Source organism: Pristiophorus japonicus, chromosome 3 (assembly GCF_044704955.1).
Source record: "Pristiophorus japonicus isolate sPriJap1 chromosome 3, sPriJap1.hap1, whole genome shotgun sequence".
NCBI classification, from domain to species: domain Eukaryota; kingdom Metazoa; phylum Chordata; class Chondrichthyes; family Pristiophoridae; genus Pristiophorus; species Pristiophorus japonicus.
This window is the reverse complement of record NC_091979.1, coordinates 152,071,320-152,090,636: the sequence shown is the minus strand read 5'-3', so window position 1 is coordinate 152,090,636 and position 19,317 is coordinate 152,071,320. Positions and strand designations below refer to the sequence as shown.

Sequence of the window (19,317 nt, the reverse complement as noted above, 5' to 3'; positions counted from 1 at the left end):
GCTTTGCATCAAGCTTAGCTTTTTTGGTTAATAGTTTACAAACTGTCCCCCAGTATCTTTGGGCCCAAGTTTCGGGCCGCGTCTAGAATGGCGCAGCCACGACCTGGACGCCTGTTTTTCGTGCCCGAAAGTGCCCCTAAAAAATACCTGCAGATTCTCCGGCTCCCTGCAGGTCCTTTGGAGCTTGGCGCGGCGCAGCACGAGCTGTGGGGGGCGGAGCCAAGTCCCTGCGCGAAAATCAGTGGCGGGACTTCTGCTCGGGCGCGCTACAGTGGGCGCGCATGTGCAGTAGCTCCAGGAGCCCGAAACTGTGTGGGAGGGGCCCGAAGCACGCAGCTCCTAGCCCTGGCCGAATGGGCTCACTGGGGCAGCGAAGATCAGGCTGCACCTCCCTCGTCCAGCTCCTGCTCTGGCTCCAGCTGGCTCTCTCAACCCCCCACCTCCCCACCCAGCTCCCGCTCCGACCCCCACACAGCTCCCGCTCAGACCCCACCCCCCCGCCCCCAGCTCCGACTTCCCCCGGCCACCTAGCTTTAACTCCGGTCCGCTCCCTCTTCCTTCGGCGGGGCCTGCCTGCCCGGCATCTTGCTGGGGACGGGCCCCACCCGAAGTCTTGGGCCCGGCTTCTTCACGTCGGCCAGGCCCGTTTGGCATCCTCTCCCCCTCCCTCCCTGAGTTTGGGGGGGGGGGGGGCGGGGTCTGAGCGGGAGCTGGGGGGGGGTTGGAGCGGCAGGTGGGGGGTTGAGAGAGCCAGCTGGAGCCAGAGCAGGAGCTGGACGAGGGAGGTGCAGCCTTATCTTCGCTTCCCGAGTGAGCCCATTCAGCCAGGGCTAAGAGCTGCGTGCTCCTCTTTTCCCCTCCCTCCCTCCCTCTCCCCTCCCTCCCTCCCCCTCCTCTCCCCCCCCTCCCTCCCTCTCTCCCCTCCCTCCCTCCCTCCCTCCTCTCCCCTCCCTCCCTCCCCCTCCTCTCCCCCCCCTCCCTCTCCCCTCCCTCCCTCTCCCCTCCCTCCCTCTCCCCTCCCTCCCTCTCCCCTCCTGCCCTTTCCCCTCCATACCTCCCTCTTCCCTCTTGCCCTTTCCCCTCCATACCTCCCTCTTCCCTCTCCCCTCCCTCCCTCTCCCCACCCCTCCCTCCCTCCCTCCCTCTCCCCACCCTCCCTCCCTCTCCCCACCCCTCCCTCCCTCTCCCCACCCCTCCCTCCCTCTCCCCACCCCTCCCTCTCCCCACCCCTCCCTCTCCCCACCCCTCCCTCTCCCCGCCCCTCCCTCTCCCCGCCCCTCCCTCTCCCCGCCCCTCCCTCTCCCCGCCCCTCCCTCTCCCCCGCCCCTCCCTCTCCCCCTCCCTCCCCACCCCTCCCACTCCCCGCCCCCCTCCCCCCGCCCCTCCCCCTCCCCGCCCCTCCCTCTCCCCCGCCCCTCCTCTCCCCCGCCCCTCCCTCTCCCCGCCCCTCCCTCTCCCCGCCCCTCCCTCTCCCCGCCCCTCCCTCTCCCCGCCGCCCCTCTCCCTCCCCGCCCCTCCCTCTCCCACCCCTCCCTCTCCCACCTCCCCTCTCCCCCACTCCCCCCTCCCTCCCACCCCTCCCTCTCCCCACCCCTCCCTCTCCCCACCCCCCCTCTCCCCACCCCTCGTCTCCCTCCCTCTCCCTCTCCCCACCCTCCCCCTTCCCCCCCCTCTCCCACCCCTCCCCTTTTCTCCCCCTCTCCTCCTCTACCCACCTCCCTCTCTCCCCCTCTCCTCCTCCCCTCCACCCCTCCACCTCCCTCTCCCTCCCTCCCTCCTCCCTCTCCCTCCCCTCCTCCTCCCCCTCCCTCCCTCCTCCTCCCCCTCCCTCCCCTCCCTCCTCCCCTCCCTCCCCTCCTCCTCCCTCTCCTCCCCTCCTCCTCCCTCTCCCTCCCCTCCTCCTCCCCCTCCCTCCCCTCCTCCTCCCCCTCCCTCCCCTCCTCCTCCCCCTCCCTCCCCTCCTCCTCCATCTCCCTCCCCTCCTCCTCCCTCTCCCTCCCCTCCTCCTCCCCCTCCCTCCCCTCCTCCTCCCCCTCCTCCCTCTTCCTCCCTCTCCCCCCCCTCCCCCTCCTCCTCCCTCTCCCCCTCCTCCTTCCGCCTCTCCCCCTCCCCCCTCTCCCCCCTCCTCCTCCTCCTTCCCCCTCTCCCCCTCCCCCCTCTCCCCCTCCCCCCTCTCTCCCCTCCTCCTCCTCCCCCTCTCCCCCTCCTCCTCCTCCCCCCTCTCCCCCTCTCCCCCTCCTCCTCCTCCCACCTCTCCCCTTCCCCCTCGCCCCCCTCCTCCTCCTCCCTCTCCCCCCTCCTCCTCCTCCCTCTCCCCCCTCTACCCCCCTCCTCCCCCCTCCACCCCCCTCCTCCACCTCCCTCTCCCTCCCCCTTTCCCTCCCCTCCCCTCCTCCTCCCTTTCCCTCCCCTCCCCTCCTCCTCCCTTTCCCTCCCCTCCCCTCCTCCTCCCTTTCCCTCCTCCCCCTCCTCCTCCTCCTCCTCTCCCCCCCGCTGTCAGAAACACATAGACACTGACAGACAGAGAGAGAGAGACACTGACAGAGACAGAGAGAGACACACTGGGGGGGCCCCGTCCCAGCACGCTGTTGGAGGGCTCCCGGTGCTACAGTCGGTGAGTAGAACATTTTTTATTTATTGATTTTTAAAATTAAAAAAAAAAATTTATTCATTTTTTTGATTGATTTATTGATGTATTTATCATTTATTATTGATGATGGCTCTTTATTTGTCAAACTGAAGTGTTTAATGTTTGTAAACTTCCCTTCCCCGCCCCCACCCGCTCCCTACGCCTGATTTGTAACCTACGGCTTGATTTTCTAAGTGTAGGCAAGGTTTTTCTGAGCGTACAAAAGTCTACACTTACTCCATTCTAAGTTAGTTTGGAGTAAGTTTTCACTGCCTAAATTTTCAAAACGGGCGTAAGTGGTCGGATACGCCCCCTTTTGAAAAAAAATCTGTTCCAAACTGAAACTGTTCTAACTGACTAGAACTGGAGTAAATTAATTGCCGAGAATTGCAATTTCTAAGATTCTCCATTCTAAACCAGTTGCTCCAAAAAAATAAGAGCAACTCAGGCCGAAACTTGGCCCCTATTTGAGGGCTCAATTTTCCCCAGTGCCGATTTTTGGCGTATTGCAAGAGTTACGCCCGTTTTTTTTGGCCCCGCCTATTCCAAAAAACAAATAGAAAGTTTCCCCATTCTATTTTTTTTAATTGGTGCTGCGCAGCCTGTCCTTTAGCTGCGGGGGCGGAGCCTAATGTCTGTGCTGAAAAACCGATGCTCCCCCCCCCCCCCCCCCCCCGCCCTTTCTGCGCATGCGCGGGAAAAAAAAGGATGTTTTTGACGTGACTGCTGTGGGTGCGCATGCCCGTTGCAGCTCCTGGTCTGCATTCGGCCATTTTTAAAGAGCTACAGTACGATATGCAACACGGCTCAAGGACCAAGAATTTCTTAAAGGATGAAATAGAGACACTACTAACTGTAATTGAGGCCAGATGGCACGAGCTGGTCACCAGCAGAGATCACATAAAAGTTTCACCAAAAGAAATGAAACACTGGAATCAACTTGCAGAAGATTGCTGTGCAATGGTAACCACCCCGAGGTCTGGAGGCCAGTGCAAAAAGTAATGGCAGGACCTCAGTCAAATAGTTAGTGTAAGTAATATTTTCATTTATTCAATGGAATTGCAATTGTAAATGTGACCATCTGTATATGTCCCATCCAGCAGAAAGTCGCCCTCTCTTAAAAAGTTATATTTTCATCTTTGCAGCAGAAGGTGGCACACAACCAGGAAGAGACCCAGCAAAGCTGCACCCACTGACACCCTTGGAAGAGAGGGTCGCTGCTTTGATGGGTCCTGCCTGGAGAAAAGCAACCACCACTGCACAAGCTGTGCTCACACTCGAGGGAGAGGGTAAGCCCTGCAAATTTCAGAGTCTGGCTTTGCTAAATGTTAAGCACTGTGTGGGCTAGCCATGCTTCGGTTCATGGGGATGTCTCCATCAGCTACACTTCGGTTGATGCAATCAGCCTGCTGCCTGCGCTGTATATACCGACTCATGCCACCCTGCCCCCTCCTCTGCTGCTCACCATTTGTCTGTTATATTTTGCAGAACTTGAGGCAAATCCTGACGAGGCTGAAGCCGATGCAGAAAAAGATTCAGACGTGGACGAGCCTGAAGAGGAGAACATCTTCCAATCCCACCTTCCAGACCAAGAGCATGGTGGGGAGGGGGAGGTGATAGATGAAGCCCACACTGTTGTACTCACTCTAGAGGAGGTGCAGGTGCCGCCCATTGAGGTGCCAACCCTTTCCTGAGTGGTACGAGTGTTGGAACATTCCATGGTATCTCACAGTCTGAGGTGGGGGATTCCAGTGAGATGCAGCAAGGCACACCCAGGGCCCCACCATCCGAGGCTGCGGGTCCCAGCGGGATGCAGCAAGGCACATCCAGGGTCCCACCGTCCGAGGCTGCGGGTCCCAGTGGAATGCAGCAAGGCACACCCAGGATGAGGAGGGGAAGGGGAGCTCGACCGCGCTCTCCTGAGGTGCAGGATCTAACGGATGTGGTTCAGATGATGGCAATAGGTGCAAAGAGCATTGACCTTACACGAGCACTCCTGGACACCATCAGTGGGGTGGGTGATGAGGTATTGGGACTGTCGGGAGAAGTAACAACACTCACACGAGAAATGGGAACACTGTCCGGGCACATGAGGGAGGGAATGTCGCAGGTAAACATAGAAAATAGGTGCAGGAATAGGCCATTCGGCCCTTCGAGCCTGCACCACCATGCAATAAGATCATGGCTGATCATTCACATCAGTACCCCTTACCTGCTTTCGCTCCATACTCCTTGATCCCTTTAGCCGTAAGGGCCATATCTAACTCCCTCTTGAATATATCCAAGGAACTGGCATCAGCAACTCTCTGCGGTCGGGAATTTCACAGGTTAACAACTCTCTGAGTGAAGAAGTTTCTCCTCATCTCAGTCCTAAATGGCTTACCCCTTATCCTTAGAATGTGTCCCCTGGTTCTGGACTTCCCCAACATCGGGAACATTCTTCCTGACCTGTCCAGTCCCGTCAGAATTTTATATGTTTCTATGAGATCCCCTCTCATCCTTCTAAACTCCAGTGAATAAAGGCCCAGTCGATCCAGTCTCTCCTCATATATAATGTCCAGCCATCCCGGGAATCAGTCTGGTGAACCTTCGCTGCACTCCCTCAATAGCAAGAACGTCCTTCCTCAGATTAGGAGACCAAAACTGAACATAATATTCCAGGTGAGGCCTCACCAAGGCCCTGTACAACTGCAGTAAGACCTCCCTGCTCCTATATTCAAATCCCTTAGCTTTTGCTAAGCAAACATACCATTTGCCTTCTTCACCACCTGCTGTACCTGCATGCCAACTTTCAATGACTGATGTACCACGATACCCAGGTCTCATTGCACCTCCCCTTTTCCTAATCAGCCGCCATTCCGATAATATTCTGCCTTCGTGTTTTTGTCCCCAAAGTGGATAACCTCATATTTATCCACATTATACTGCATCTGCCATGCATTTGCCCATTCACCTAACCTGTCCAAGTCACTCTGCAGCCTCTTTGCGTCCTCCTCACAGCTCACACCGCCACCCAGTTTAGTGTCATCTGCAAACTTGGAGATATTACACTTAATTCCTTCATCCAAATCATTCATGTATATTGTAAATAGCTGGGGTCCCAGCACTGAGTTCTGCGGCACCCCACTAGTCACTGTCTGCCATTCTGAAAAGGACCCGTTTATCCCGACTCTCTGCTTCCTGTTTGCCAACCAGTTCTCGATCCACGTCAGTACATTACCCCCAATACCATGTGCTTCAATTTTGTACCCCAATCTTTTATGTGGGACCTTGTCAAAAGCCTTTTGAAAGTCCAAATACACCACATCCACTGGTTCTCCCTTGTCCACTCTACTAGTTACATCCTCAAAAAATTCCAGAAGATTTGTCAAGCATGATTTCCCTTTCATAAATCTATGCTGACTTGGACCGATCCTGTCACTGCTTTCCAAATGTGCTGTTATTTCATCTAATGTAGCTAATACACTGTCAACGAACATGAGGGAGGGGTAGTTGAGTTAACTGCTGCAATAAGGGAACACACCCAGACCCCGCACCCATTGACAGAATCAACTACCACTCCCACTCCAATTCCCAGACCGGCCTCTGAAGAGGCCCAAACCGGGCCTTCCACATTACCACCTGCCCACGCCCCCCCATCAAGAAGTGCGCATTACCCGAGATATTCGAAAGAATAAGCTTGGTACCAACCCAAGAAAAGTTGCGCCACCGCCTGCAGGCAGGAGCCAACAAGAATAAGCACAGCGCGCGGTCTTAGAATAAGGTGGAGGAGAGATGGGTGCAGCCTTTCTTTGCTGCCGCTGTTGTTATTATTGTTGTTACTGTTATAACTGTGCTCAAATTAAAAGTTTTTTGCAAGTTACGTAAATTTACAAGTTTAAAAGTTTTTAAGTAATCTTACATTTTTTAAGTTATCTTATAGTTTGTAAGTGATTTTAACTGAAAACTTTAAAGTTTGATACAAGAATATTTTTATTAAAATTAAGTTAAGTACAAACAAGTGTTAAACTTTTGAATAAAATATATTTTAAATTATAATTGAATAATTTCCATTATTTGTTCCATTAACACAACAGAACATTATGGAACAGGTTCAAACAATAAACCTGGTCCATTTGGAATAGTTGCCGCTGAGCCTTCAGGCAGCAATGTGTTCACAGATGAGCTGTTGGCGCAAGGCTCGAGCAATTGTTAAAGGGGTATGACGGCCCGCCCTCCTCCACCGTTGTGCTCCGGGTTCAGGTAGTTGCATGGCTTCCTCATCCTCCACCTCCTCCTCCTCATCATCTGCATCTTCCTCATCATCAGCCACTCTCACCTCAGGTGGATCTTTTACTACAAGCTGCTGCTGTCTTATGATGACTAAGTTATGCAGCACAGAACAGTGAACTGACCGACAATCTCAGGGGAGTATTGCAAGTAGCCTCCGGAATGGTCAAGGTATCGGAAACGCTGTTTCAAGATGCCAATGGTCCTCTCTATTATGCTGTGCGTTGCAATGTGCGACATGTTGTATTCCCGGTTAGCTTCCGTCCGGGTTACGAGTAGGGGCGTCATGAGCCAGGTGGTGAGGCCATACCCTTTGTCTCCCTGCAGCCAGCTCTGCCCTTCTGGCTGAAACATAAGAACATAAACATAAGAAATAGGAGTAGGCCACCTGGCCCTGTGAGCCTGCTCTGCCATTTAATAAGATCATGGCTGATCTGATCATGGACTCAGCTGCATTTCCTTGCCCGCTCCCCATAACCCTTTATTCCCTTATCGCTCAAAAATCTATCTGTCGATCTCCACCTTAAATATATTCAATGACCCAGCCTCCACAGTTCTCTGAGAGAATAAATCCCTCCTCATCTCGGTTTTAAATGGGCAGCCCGTTACTCTGAGACTATGTCTCCTAGTTTTAGTTTCCCCTATGAGTGGAAATATCCTCTCAGCATCCACCTTGTCAAGCCCTTTCATTATCTTATCTGTTTCGATAAGATCACCTCTCATTCTTCTGAACTCCAATGAGTATAGGCTCAACCTATCTTCATAAGTCAACCCCCACATCTCCGGAATCAACCTAGTGAACCTTCTCTGAATAGCCAACAATGCAAGTATATCCTTCCTTAAAAAATGGAGACCAAACTGTATGCAGTACTCCAGGTGTGGCCTCACCAATACCCTATACAGTTGTAGCAGGACTTCTCTGCTTTTATACTCCATCCCCCTTGCAATAAAGGCCAACATTCCATTTGCCTTCCTGATTACTTGCTGTACCTGCATACTAACTTTTTGTGTTTCATGCACAAGGTCCCCCAGGTCCCTCTGTACTGCAGCATTTTGCAATTTTTCTCCATTTAAATTATAATTTGCTTTTCTATTTTTTCTGCCAAAGTGGATAACCTCACATTTTGACACATTATACTCCATCTGCCAGATTTTTGCCCATTCACTTAGCCTGTCTATATCCCTTTGAGGATTGTTTGCGTCCTTCTCACAATTTGCTTTCCCACCCATCTTTATATCATCAGCAAACTTGGCTACATTACACTCGGTTTCTTCATCCAAGTCATTAATATAGGTTGCCGATAGTTGAGGCCTCGGCACCAATCGCTGAGGTACGCCACTAGCTCCTGTTTGCAAACCGGTAAATGACCCATTTATCCCGACTCTCTGTTTTCTGTTAGTTAGCCAATCCTCTATCCATGCTAATATATTACCCCCAACCCCGTGAACTTTTATCTTGTGCAGTAACCTTTTATGTGGCACCTCAGCGAATGCCTTCTGGAAATCCAAATACACCACATCCACTGGTTCCCCCCTTATCCATGGCAGATATAGCGCTCTGGTGTAGTATGCATGCATCATGGGTGCTCCCAGGGTATCTTGCATCAACAGACATGATGCGATGCATGTCGTCACACATGAATTGCACATTAATGGAGTGGAAGCCTTTTCTGTTCCTGTACATCTCTGAATCCTCCAAAGCTGCTCGGAAGGCAATGTGGGTACAATCAGTGCAACCCTGTACCTTTGGGAAGCCAGCAATCCTGGAGAAGCCCACACCCCTTTATTGCATTGCTTGGGCGGTCATGGGGATCTTTATGTAGACATTCATAAGAACATAAGCAATAGGAACAGGAGTCGGCCATAGGGCCCTTCGAGCCTGTTCCGCCATTGAATAAGATCATGGCTGATCTGATCACGGACTCAGCTCCACTTCCCCCACCCCCCCCGGCTCCCCATAACCCCTTATCCCCTTATCGTTTAAGAAACTGTCTATTTCGGTCTTAAATTTATTCAATGTCCCAGCTTCCTCAGCTCTCTGAGGCAGCGAATTCCACAGATTTACAACCTGAGAGAAGAAATTTCTCCTCATCTCTCTTTTAAATGGGCGGCCCCTTATTCTAAGATCATGCTGTCTAGTTCTAGTCTCCCCCATCAGTGGAAACATCCTCATCTTGTCAAGCCCCCTCATAATCTTGTACGTTTCGATAAGATCACCTCCGGGCATATAGTGCAGCAGTCACCTGCCGAATGTGTTGCATGTTGAGAAATGGCGCACACAACCCCAGTTGTGGCCTGGAATAATCCAGATGCATATAATGAAAGTGCAGCTGTAACCTTTACTTCAACTGACAAAGCAGTCCTCCTGACACTGCTAGGTTGCAGGTCTGCTTTTACTAACTCACAGGTCTCGGTTTAACTTTTTTACGGAAATGCAACCTTCTGACACATGCTGCATCACTCTGGTGCAGGTATGAACACCTGTCTTGATATACCCGACGTGGGTAAGGCCTCCTGCCCATCATCATACCTGCTCTGAGGTTCTCATGCGATGACATCGAATCAATCGTCTCCTCCGCAGCTCCATCATGCAGAAGGCTTGCACGAGGTATGGCATTGTCAGTATTGCCCCCATGATTAAATTTCACCTTTGCAGGAAGGTCAAAACAGCAGGACAAGGCGTTAAAGCTGCTTTGTTCTCTCTCCCCAAGATCGATGCCCTAGGATGGACCACATCCAGGTCTGCACATGCGCAATAGACTTGCTTAGAATGGGAAGCTAGACATTCAAATGAGGACTTTTGGGGCAACGGAGTCTAATGCAATTCAAACATTTTGTCCTTGTTTTTATTTTTCTATGGTTCTTTATAATTTTCTATTATTTGTTCCTGTGTCCACACTTGTAATAGATCCTGCCTATGTCAACTTGCCAAGCTTTAATTACATCAGTGTTGGCACTTTAGCGCTTAAGTTTTGCATGTTCCAGCTCCACAGCCGTCACTGCAGAGAAATTCCTGTGCTGCAACCAACTCTACTTCTCTGCTTCCCGAATTGCTATAAATTTTGCAATTTAACTATAAATCACCCTGAAAAATGCAAGTACTATATAAAAATAAGGACTGCACATATGACTTTAAAATGGGGACTGAATTGTGTCTGTGCACCCTAGTCTAATTATATCTTGACCTCTAACCCCGCTTCATCTGAAGATTACATTTGGTCTCGACTCCCCATGTATAACACCCCCAGAAGTTAAATAGTAGTATGTTAAATTTGGTGTGTGAGTCGCATGCTCCATTTTAAAGATAGATAAACATTTCCTATGAGGTTTCTGATGTTAAAATGTCAACGGTTATGCCTTTTCATGCCTTTAATAAGGCATGTACTGCTTTAATAAGATTTCCCATTATAAATTGAGCAGTGTCACGGATCTCTTTCATGCCATCAGATTCAGCTGTGCCATCAGGTAGAGCTGTAAAGCCTGCAATCCTTTGATACATCACCCAGCACAGCTAGCACAAGATTTCAGCCTCTCAGCTTGACTAGAGATAAGGTTAAAAACATAATTGTCTTTATTTACTGTTTTCAGCTGTGTATGATATTCTGCACCCTTCTTTTATCTGCTTCATATTTCCCATCCATCCAGTTCCACATCGTACGTCGCTGTGGCCCATCCCTCTCCGAGTTTGTTTCACCTACTGGCTTCGGTTCTGCTCTAGGCCTCCAGTTGCGCCTTCATTCTAAAAGCCACTTCCAAGTTATGAATGAATTTACTCTCTCAGCCTCTTCCCCTGCTGCCTGCAATTTTTACCTTCCCACCTTTTTCCCGGCTCGACGCTCCTTGCTCCTGGCTACTAGAAGAAAATTTTAATGCCTGAAAATTTAATTCACAGTGCTACCTTCCATAAAGTTATTCTTCCTATCTTAATAGTCTACTTACTACATTCTCACTGATCCGCTTTAATAAATAACCAACCCCAATATATTTAGCCCTACCCATAGCTCCCCTTCAATAAATAATGAACCCCAATATATCTATCTATTTTCCTGGATCCTGCCTGATGGTACTTGCAACATTAAAAAAAATCTTTTCTCCCTCTCTGCTCGTCCAAATTATATGAGTGTAAAAATATCTATTTATATATATATTATGTTTGTGCGTGTATGTGTATATATCTCCACACATCACTTCCTATCCTTTACCAATCTGAGCAACATCCATTAACCCTATCTTTTTGTCTCCTATTTGTCTACCAGTTGTCTGTTTATGCTGCTTCATTTCCACTTGTACCATATCTCTGAATTTTTGTAACAAGTGGATGCATTGGTGATCATTTTCCAATAGTCTATCGGCTCTGGATCAGTCCCTATGGACTGGAGGATAGCTAATGTAACACCACTTTTTAAAAAAAAAAGGAGGGAGAGAGAAAGCAGGTAATTATAGACCGGTTAGCCCGACATCAGTAGCGGGGAAAATGTTGGAATCAATTATTAAAGATGAAATATCAGCGCATTTGGAAAGCAATGACAGGATCAGTCCAAGTAAGCATGGATTTATGAAAGGGAAATCATGCTTGACAAATCTTCTGGAATTTTTTGAGGATGTAACTAGTAGAGTGGACAAGGGAGAACCAGAGGATGTGGTATATTTGGACTTTCAAAAGGCTTTTGACAAGGTCCCACACAGGAGATTGGTGTGCAAAATTAAAGCACATGGTATAGGGGGTAATGTATTGATGTGGATAGAGAACTGGTTGGCAGACAGGAAGCAGAGAGTCGGGATAAACGGGTCCTTTTCAGAATGGCAGGCAGTGACTAGTGGGGTGCCGCACGGCTCAGTGCTGGGACCCCAGCTATATTTACAATATACATTAATGACTTAGATGAAGGAATTGAGTGTAACATCTCCAAGTTTTCAGATGACGCTAAACTGGGTGGCGGTGTGAGCTATGAGGAGGACGCTAACAGGTTGCAGGGTGACTTAGACAGATTAGGTGAATGGGCAAATGCATGGCAGATGCAGTATAATGTGGATAAATGTGAGGTTATCCGCTTGGGTTGCAAAAACACAAAGGCAGAATATTATCTGAATGGCAGCAGATTAGGAAAAGGAGAGGTGCAACGAGAGACCTTGGTGTCATGGTACATCAGTCATTGAAAGTTGGCATGCAGGTACAGCAGGCGGTGAAGAAGACAAATGGTATGTTGGCCTTCATAGCTAGGGGATTTGAGTATAGGAGCAGGGAGGTTTTGCTGCAGCTGTACAGGGCCTTGGTGAGGCCTCACCTGGAATATTGTGTTCAGTTTTGGTCTCCTAATCTGAGGAAGGACGTTCTTGCTATTGAGGGAGTGCAGCGAAGGTTCACCAGACTGATTCCCGGGATGGCAGGACTGACATATGAGGAGAGACTGGATTGACTGGGCCTGTATTCACTGGAGTTTAGAAGGATGAGAGGGGATCTCATAGAAACATATAAAATTCTGATGGGACTGGACAGGTTAGATGCAGAAAGAATGTTTCCGATGTTGGGGAAGTCCAAAACCAGGAGACACAGTCTAAGGATAAGGGGTAAGCCATTTAGGACTGAGATGAGGAGAAACTTCTTCACTCAGAGAGTTGTTAACCTGTGGAATTCCCTACCGCAGAGTTGTTGATGCCAGTTCATTGGATATATTCAAGAGGGAGTTAGATATGGCCCTTATGGCTAAAGAGATCAAGGGGTATGGAGAGAAAGCAGGAAAGGAGTACTGAGATGAAGGATCAGCCATTATCTTATTGAATGGTGGTGCAGGCTCGAAGGGCCGAATGACCTACTCCTGCATCTATTTTCTATGTTTCTATGTTAAGTCTCCCGTGAGACATCTTGTGAAATGCCTTCCAGAAATCAATATAAACCGCATTGTTTGCATTAAATTATGGTGGTAAATGATTTGATTAATATTTTTAAGATCGTATTAAATGGTTTTGAAAAACAAACAATTAACTATATCTTGTGTCTTCTCATTTTAAATTTCAGGTCAGTATGTTCAGGCTTTCAGGACACAGCCGAATGAACCCCTCCACAGTCTATGTGTGGGTCTTACCTTTATCCACATGGCATCACAGAAGTTTGTTTTAAAACGACATCCTCTTTTGGTGCAGGTTTGTTGAAGTCATTGAGCCAAGATTTAAAGTTTAAGGTTTTTCCTGAGTGGTATGTGTTGAACTATTTTGATCCAATATTTTATAATTAGGATGTGCACTTATCTAATCCAGCAAAAATTATTCCTTTTGTTAAAACTTTAAACTTTCCAAGACCACTTTTACCCAGGTATGGTGAGTTACAGATTCTATTTTGGATAATCTCAGTATGCTGTTGAATGATTTACAAGAGATATGAAAATGTAGTGAGAAGGTAATTTTTAATATTTACTTTGAATATCAAGATATATCACATCATATCAGTGTTGATTATAGACAGTAGTGAGATGAATGTAATACAATGACCTATAACCTGCTGTATTTCAAATTTGGGTTTGGGGAAAGTCTACTTTCAATCCATGAAGAAAATTTACTTTGAATGAGAGTAGGGAGGAAGCAGCAATATTTAATGTGGCATAACATTGAAGGGAATGTGGGATTTTGAAGGTAGAGTATAAATAAGTAGTTTTTACTGGTTTTGTTTTCCTTCTTATACTTGAAGGGCAATGGCCTAACAAGTCATTTTAGCATGGAGAGAAAAGTGCATTGAAAGCAACTGTATTGCACTATTTAGAGATATTGCACCAAACATGCTGGTTCTGTTAGTGCTGAGACGTGGGTTTGAGTTGCAATTAAATTTAGTGGTTAACATTACAACACCAACTTGAAATTATATAGTGCCTTTAAAGTAAAAAAAAACACCCTTGGCCCTTCACAGCGCGTGGAGTCATGGAGAAAGAGATGTGGGCGGGGGCAGGGGAGAGGTGGGGATTGGATGGGGGTGGTGACCAAATGCTTGTTTGAAAAGATGTATTTTGCAAAGGTTTTAAAGGTGGGGCAAGAAGTTGAAAGACTGAGGGATGTTGGGAGGGAGTTCCAGAAAGCAGGGTCAAGGCAGCTGAAAGTTGTATCATCTGTGGATTGGAAAAGGGGATGGGACAAGATTCACAGAAGGCCAGAATTAAGGATCACAGGATGTGGGAGGGGCAAAATGCTGGAGAAGGTTGGAGATAGGATGGGATGGACCATGAGTGATTTGAGGACCATGAGGATGAAAATGTTTAATTTGATACTTTGCAGGTCAGTGAGGAGGAGGGAGATTCACGAGCAGGACAGGATTGCTTATCATACTAGGTCCTGCAGATAACCGCTACATGCTGCTTTTCATTAAATCTTTTCATTTTTTTCTAGGGATTCTCCTTTTTAACACAGTATTTGGAACTTCGAGGACCTTGCCAAGAAGTGTACTATAATATAGGACGTGCATTACATCAACTGGGGCTCGTGCATTTTGCAATTCATTATTATGAAAAGGCACTGGAGCACCCACCTCTTAAATTAGAGGTACGTAGTATGGTAGAAATCTGAATAGGTTAGACTTTTTTTCTCTTACACAGGGCAGAAGATCCAGATTACAAGCAGTGGAAACCACCAGTTCATCTTGGCTTCAGGAATAACTTTTACATACTTTAGAGTTGTTGACTTACAGGATCACTTGCTGCCTCGTGCAGTGATGGGTTGTGCTAGATTTAGTGCTAACCAGATTGAATGGCATTTTCTTGTTCCTAAATCTTAATTTGAAGCAACAGTTGTGGTTTTAATTTTAACAATCAGTCAGTAATTTAAAGAGAGAGGTTTTGGACTTCCACATGGCTCAGGAGGTGAAGTCAATGTGTAACAGCCATACAGACAAGGAACAGGCACAATTTCATCCCCAGTCTGTGCTGGATTAGCTAAACTCAGCTGGGCAGCAATGCTGGCTTTATAACCTCTGGGCTACACAAGTAGTTTTAGGGCTGGAAATTCCACAACCTTCCGCCGGGTTTTTCGGCGGTATTTCGCCGTTTTGGGCGGAAAACGGTTCGGTGGGAAATTACCTGATGTCATGCGCGGCGGTTTTGAAATGCCATTGGGGAGCGGACCTCCGGCATGCAAGACTGGAAAAAGCACTTTTGCCCGATATTTGGCTCAGAGGTGACCTGTAGATAGGACAAAAAAAACAGCCGAGGAAAAACCTGGGTGCAGTCCTTAGAACAGCAGTAGGTATGTAATCCTGCAAAAAAGGGTAAGTTAAGGTTTTTATTTTTAAATTCTTTTGCAGTGATTCGCTAGAAAATGGTCTTGTGAATGTTTTGTGATTTTTTTTTTTGGAAAAAAAAATGTGTTTTCCTCCCTACCTCGGCCCAACTTGTAGCGGTATTGGCCTCAGAGAAAAGTTGCAGAAAATTTGCGGGTTTGCATCTCGAATCTTCGTGCAATGCCGATATTTCCCGCCGGGCGCATTTTTTCCCATTTTTTCGCCGAATGTTCAGCCTCAAAATCATAGCGGAGTCATAGCATTTTTTGGGCGGAAAAAAAACCGCTATGATCAAAACCAAATTTTGAGCCCATGGTTCCCACTGATATCCTATGATGTCCTCACTAGGATCTAGTGACTCCTGGTGGAAAGTATATGAAAGTAAGTTTGATGAGGACAGAATTGGGCTCTGTTGTGTGGACACTGAGGGGCCTAAATTGACCCTCTACTTAAGGCCTGTTACCACCGCAAATCGGCGGCTACATTGAGGAGTGGAGTGGCCACTGACTTTTCGTGGAATGGCCGCTGATAGCCCAATTACCCTTCTGAGGTTTCCTGGCGGTGCTCCAATTCTTCCCCACCCCACCGCTCTGCTGCTGCCGATCCATCTTAAGTGCGTCATTGGTCTACCCATACACCAACCCCGCCCTGACAGTGATATTCCCCTCTGAAAATTTTTGGCCTACCTGGCGGTGCCAAAACCTATTTATTTTCGGTGGTCCTGTGAGGCTGTGGCCTTTTGCAACGGCGGTGCGGCGTCCCTTAAAGGGGAGGATGCACTGCAGCTGCCACCGTGTTTTTTTTTTTATCAGCTGACAATTATGCCCCTGGGTTCGGCTGGGCCGCCAACAGGCAGCCTGGCACCCTCTCTTGGATGCCAGGCCGCTGGCCCGGCCAAAACCCTCCCTGATGGCCCAGTGGGCCGAAGTTTTAAAATCATGAAGGGGAGGACCGCGGTGACGCGACGCCGCGATGCTGTAATCGCGGCAGTCACTGCGCACCCCCCCCCCCCCCCCCCCCACAACTTCCGCCCCTGCGGTGTTGCCACCGCCACGTATCCGCCCCTCTCGTATAGTCACCGCCCCCATTAAGAGCGACTTCCGGATTCAAATTTAAAAAAAACAACAGAGTGGAATTTCGCTCAAGAGGCGACCTCAGCCACAGCTGCGGTAAAAACCATTGAAATGGGGTGCGTGCGCCCCGCTTCGGGTGGGGGGCAATTTCGACCCCTGACTTTCGAGGCTTACAGCTGAAGACTGATCTCTTGGGGAAAATGACCAGAATTGATACTTGTGGAACCATTACCCAAGCAAGAGTTGGTGCCTCCTGGAGAGGAGGCGACTTTTATTTTTTTGACTGTAATAGTCATTCCCACAATGTTCAGATTTATTTTTGTTGCACAGGGATTTGGAAAAAAAAGTTACATTTAAGGGGTGCGTTTAAAGCAAAGTGTAAATTCACACACGAAGTTTAAAAAAAATAAATAGCACCGAGATAAAAGGTGGTTAAAAGGCTTTGAAGTTGCTTCCCCAGAGAACATAAACAATAAACAATGCATTTGCCTGCCTTGCTAATCGATAAACACCTCACACCCATTGCATTGTTGGTCCCTGTTCCTGAGCACTCAGCAGGGGTGGTCTTGGGTTGTGAATAAAGGAAGACTAAAAAATAAGACGAATAGTGATCTTTAAATAGCAAGCTGTGAGGGCAAGCTTTGCTGAGGCACAAAGGGGCCGATTTTCCACATGGCCGATTTTTGGCGCAGTTGTCGAGGTACATCCAATTTTTTTAGTGGCCAACTGCAGCAAAAAAAAGTTACAAGTTTCGCCACATTGCCTTTCATTTTGGAGCAGCGCAGATTGTCCTTAAGCTCTCTGGGTGGAACTTAAGGTTTGCGCCAAAAAACAGGTTGCCAGGGTAACGAGGGGCACTCTAAAGGGCTGATGCTGCAAAGTGAAACATACAAGATGCAGCAAGATAGATGCAGGTACATATTACCATTGCCAAGATTTCTTCACTTCTGTTTATTGGAAGATTGTAGTGACAAACTATCATACTCTGCAATATTTATTTCTTAAATTTTAGATGAAACAGGCCGAATAAAATGAAAGTAATTACACACACAAGTGCACATTAGGTTACCCCTGTTTTGTCGAGCCCCAGTGCCGCTGCTATCCCAGGCCAAAAGGCCCCTGCCAGTACTGCTGCTATCTCGGGCCGAATGGCCCCCCGGTGATGCTGCTATCTCGGGCCGAATGACCCCCCCCCGCCCCAGGTGCCGTTGCTATCCCGGGCTGAAAGGGCCCCCCCCCCTCCCCCGGTGCCGTGTCTTCAGCTCTGCTAAAAACAATAGCAACTTCTCTGTGCTGATTTTCTCTTCTCTGCACCGATTTTCTTAAGTTCAGGTAAGGTTTTTCACAACGGTGCTCTGCACCGTTTTTGATAAAAATCCTACTTGGCCAAACTCATTTTAATAGCCAGAAATGGCGCAGCCGGCACCCCCAGTGACGTCAAAAAATCAGGAACTAAAAAAATCGACCGTAAGTAGTTTAGGATGGCGCAGAAACCTTGGTGAAACTTGCAGATTTTAGTCTGCTCCAAAAAACAGTGTCGGCCAAAAAAATGGTGGCGAAAATTCAACCCAAAGGGTTAGGATACATGGTTATTTGGTTTAAGTTCAGCAAGATGAAGTGTAGCATCTTCATTATTTATGTGAAGATGACCAGTATTAATGGAATTAAGTGAGTACAATCATCACTTTGCTCTATGTGTTCACTTGCTGTATCTGCAATGAACAGCTTCACTATTTGTATCTGGTCTTGGTTTGCCTTCCAAGATATTGAAGTAAAACATAGAAACATCGAAATTTACAGCGCAGAAGGAGGCCATTTCGGCCCATCGTGTCTGTGCCAGCCGACAAAGAGCCACACGGCCCTTGGTCAGCAGCCCTAAAGGTTACATATAAACCTATGAACAATGACGGAAAGGCAAAGAGCACCCAGCCAAGCCAGTCCGCCTCACACAACTGCGACACCCCTTATACTGAAACATTCTACACTCCACCCCCACCGGAGTCATGTGATCTCCTGGGAGAGGCAAAACCCAGATAAAAACCCAGGCCAATTTCGGAAGAAAAAATCTGGGAAAATTCAGGTGATCAAAACTTGTCCAGGAGATCACCCTGGCCGTATTCTATTCCCTGCAGGACTTACCATTATATCTGCGCCGTCCAACAAAAGGTCATCCAGTCTAATCCCAATTACCAGCTCTAGGTCCGTAACCCTGCAGGTTACTGCACTTCAAATTCCCATCCAACCATCTCTTAAAAGTGGTGAGGGTTTCTGCAACCACCACTCTTCCCGCCAGTGAGTTCCAGATCCCCACAACCCTCTGCGTAAAGAAGCCCCCTTTCAAATCCCCTCTAAACCTTCCACCAACCACCTTAAAACTATGCCCCCTTGTAATAGACCCCTCCACCAATGGAAATAAACCCTTACTATCCACTATGTCCAGGCCCCTCAATATTTAGTACACCTCAATGAGGTCTCCTCTCAACCTCCTCTGTTCCAATGAGAACAAATCCAGCCTATCCAATCTGTCGTCATAACTAAGATTCTGCATTCCAGGCAGCATGCTAGTAAATCTCCTCTCCATCCTCTCTAGTGCAATCATGTCCTTCCTATAATACGGCGACCAGAACTGCACGCAATACTCCAGCAGTATTATACAATTTAAGCATAACCTCCCTCCTCTTACATTCTATGCCTCAGCCAATAAAGGCAAGCATTCTGTATGCCACCTTATCCACCTGGCCTGCCACTTTCAGGGATCTGTGGACGAGCACTCCAAGGTCCCTTTGTTCATCTACTCTATTAAGTGACCTACCGCTTAAAGTGCATCACCTCATACTGCTCTGAATTAAATTCCATTTGCCACTGCTCTGCCCATCTGACCAGTAGATTGATATCCTCCTGCAGCCCATGACTTTCCTCTTCATTATCAACCAAATAGCCAATTTTAGTGTAATTTGCAAACTTCTTAATCATACTCCCGATTTTCAAATCTAAATCGTTGATATATACCACAAAAAGCAAGGGACCCAGTACTGAGCCCTGTGGAACCCCACTGGAAACATCCTTCCAGTCACACAAACGTCCATCAA

At 48.1% G+C, this 19,317-nt stretch overlaps 1 protein-coding gene across 2 annotated transcripts in view; it reads left to right on the top strand.

Annotated features, from left to right (window-relative positions):
* Positions 1 to 19,317, top strand: part of gtf3c3 (general transcription factor IIIC, polypeptide 3) — a 135,826-nt gene that overhangs the window by 112,289 nt on the left and 4,220 nt on the right. The window contains exons 16-17 of one of the 2 annotated variants that reach the window (XM_070875905.1): positions 12,915 to 13,039; positions 14,270 to 14,422. In XM_070875905.1, coding sequence (XP_070732006.1) covers positions 12,915 to 13,039; positions 14,270 to 14,422 — 278 coding nt within the window. Of the gene's footprint in view, positions 1 to 4,117; positions 6,493 to 12,914; positions 13,040 to 14,269; positions 14,423 to 19,317 lie in introns of those variants that run through there. The other variant, XM_070875906.1, reaches the window with a different exon arrangement.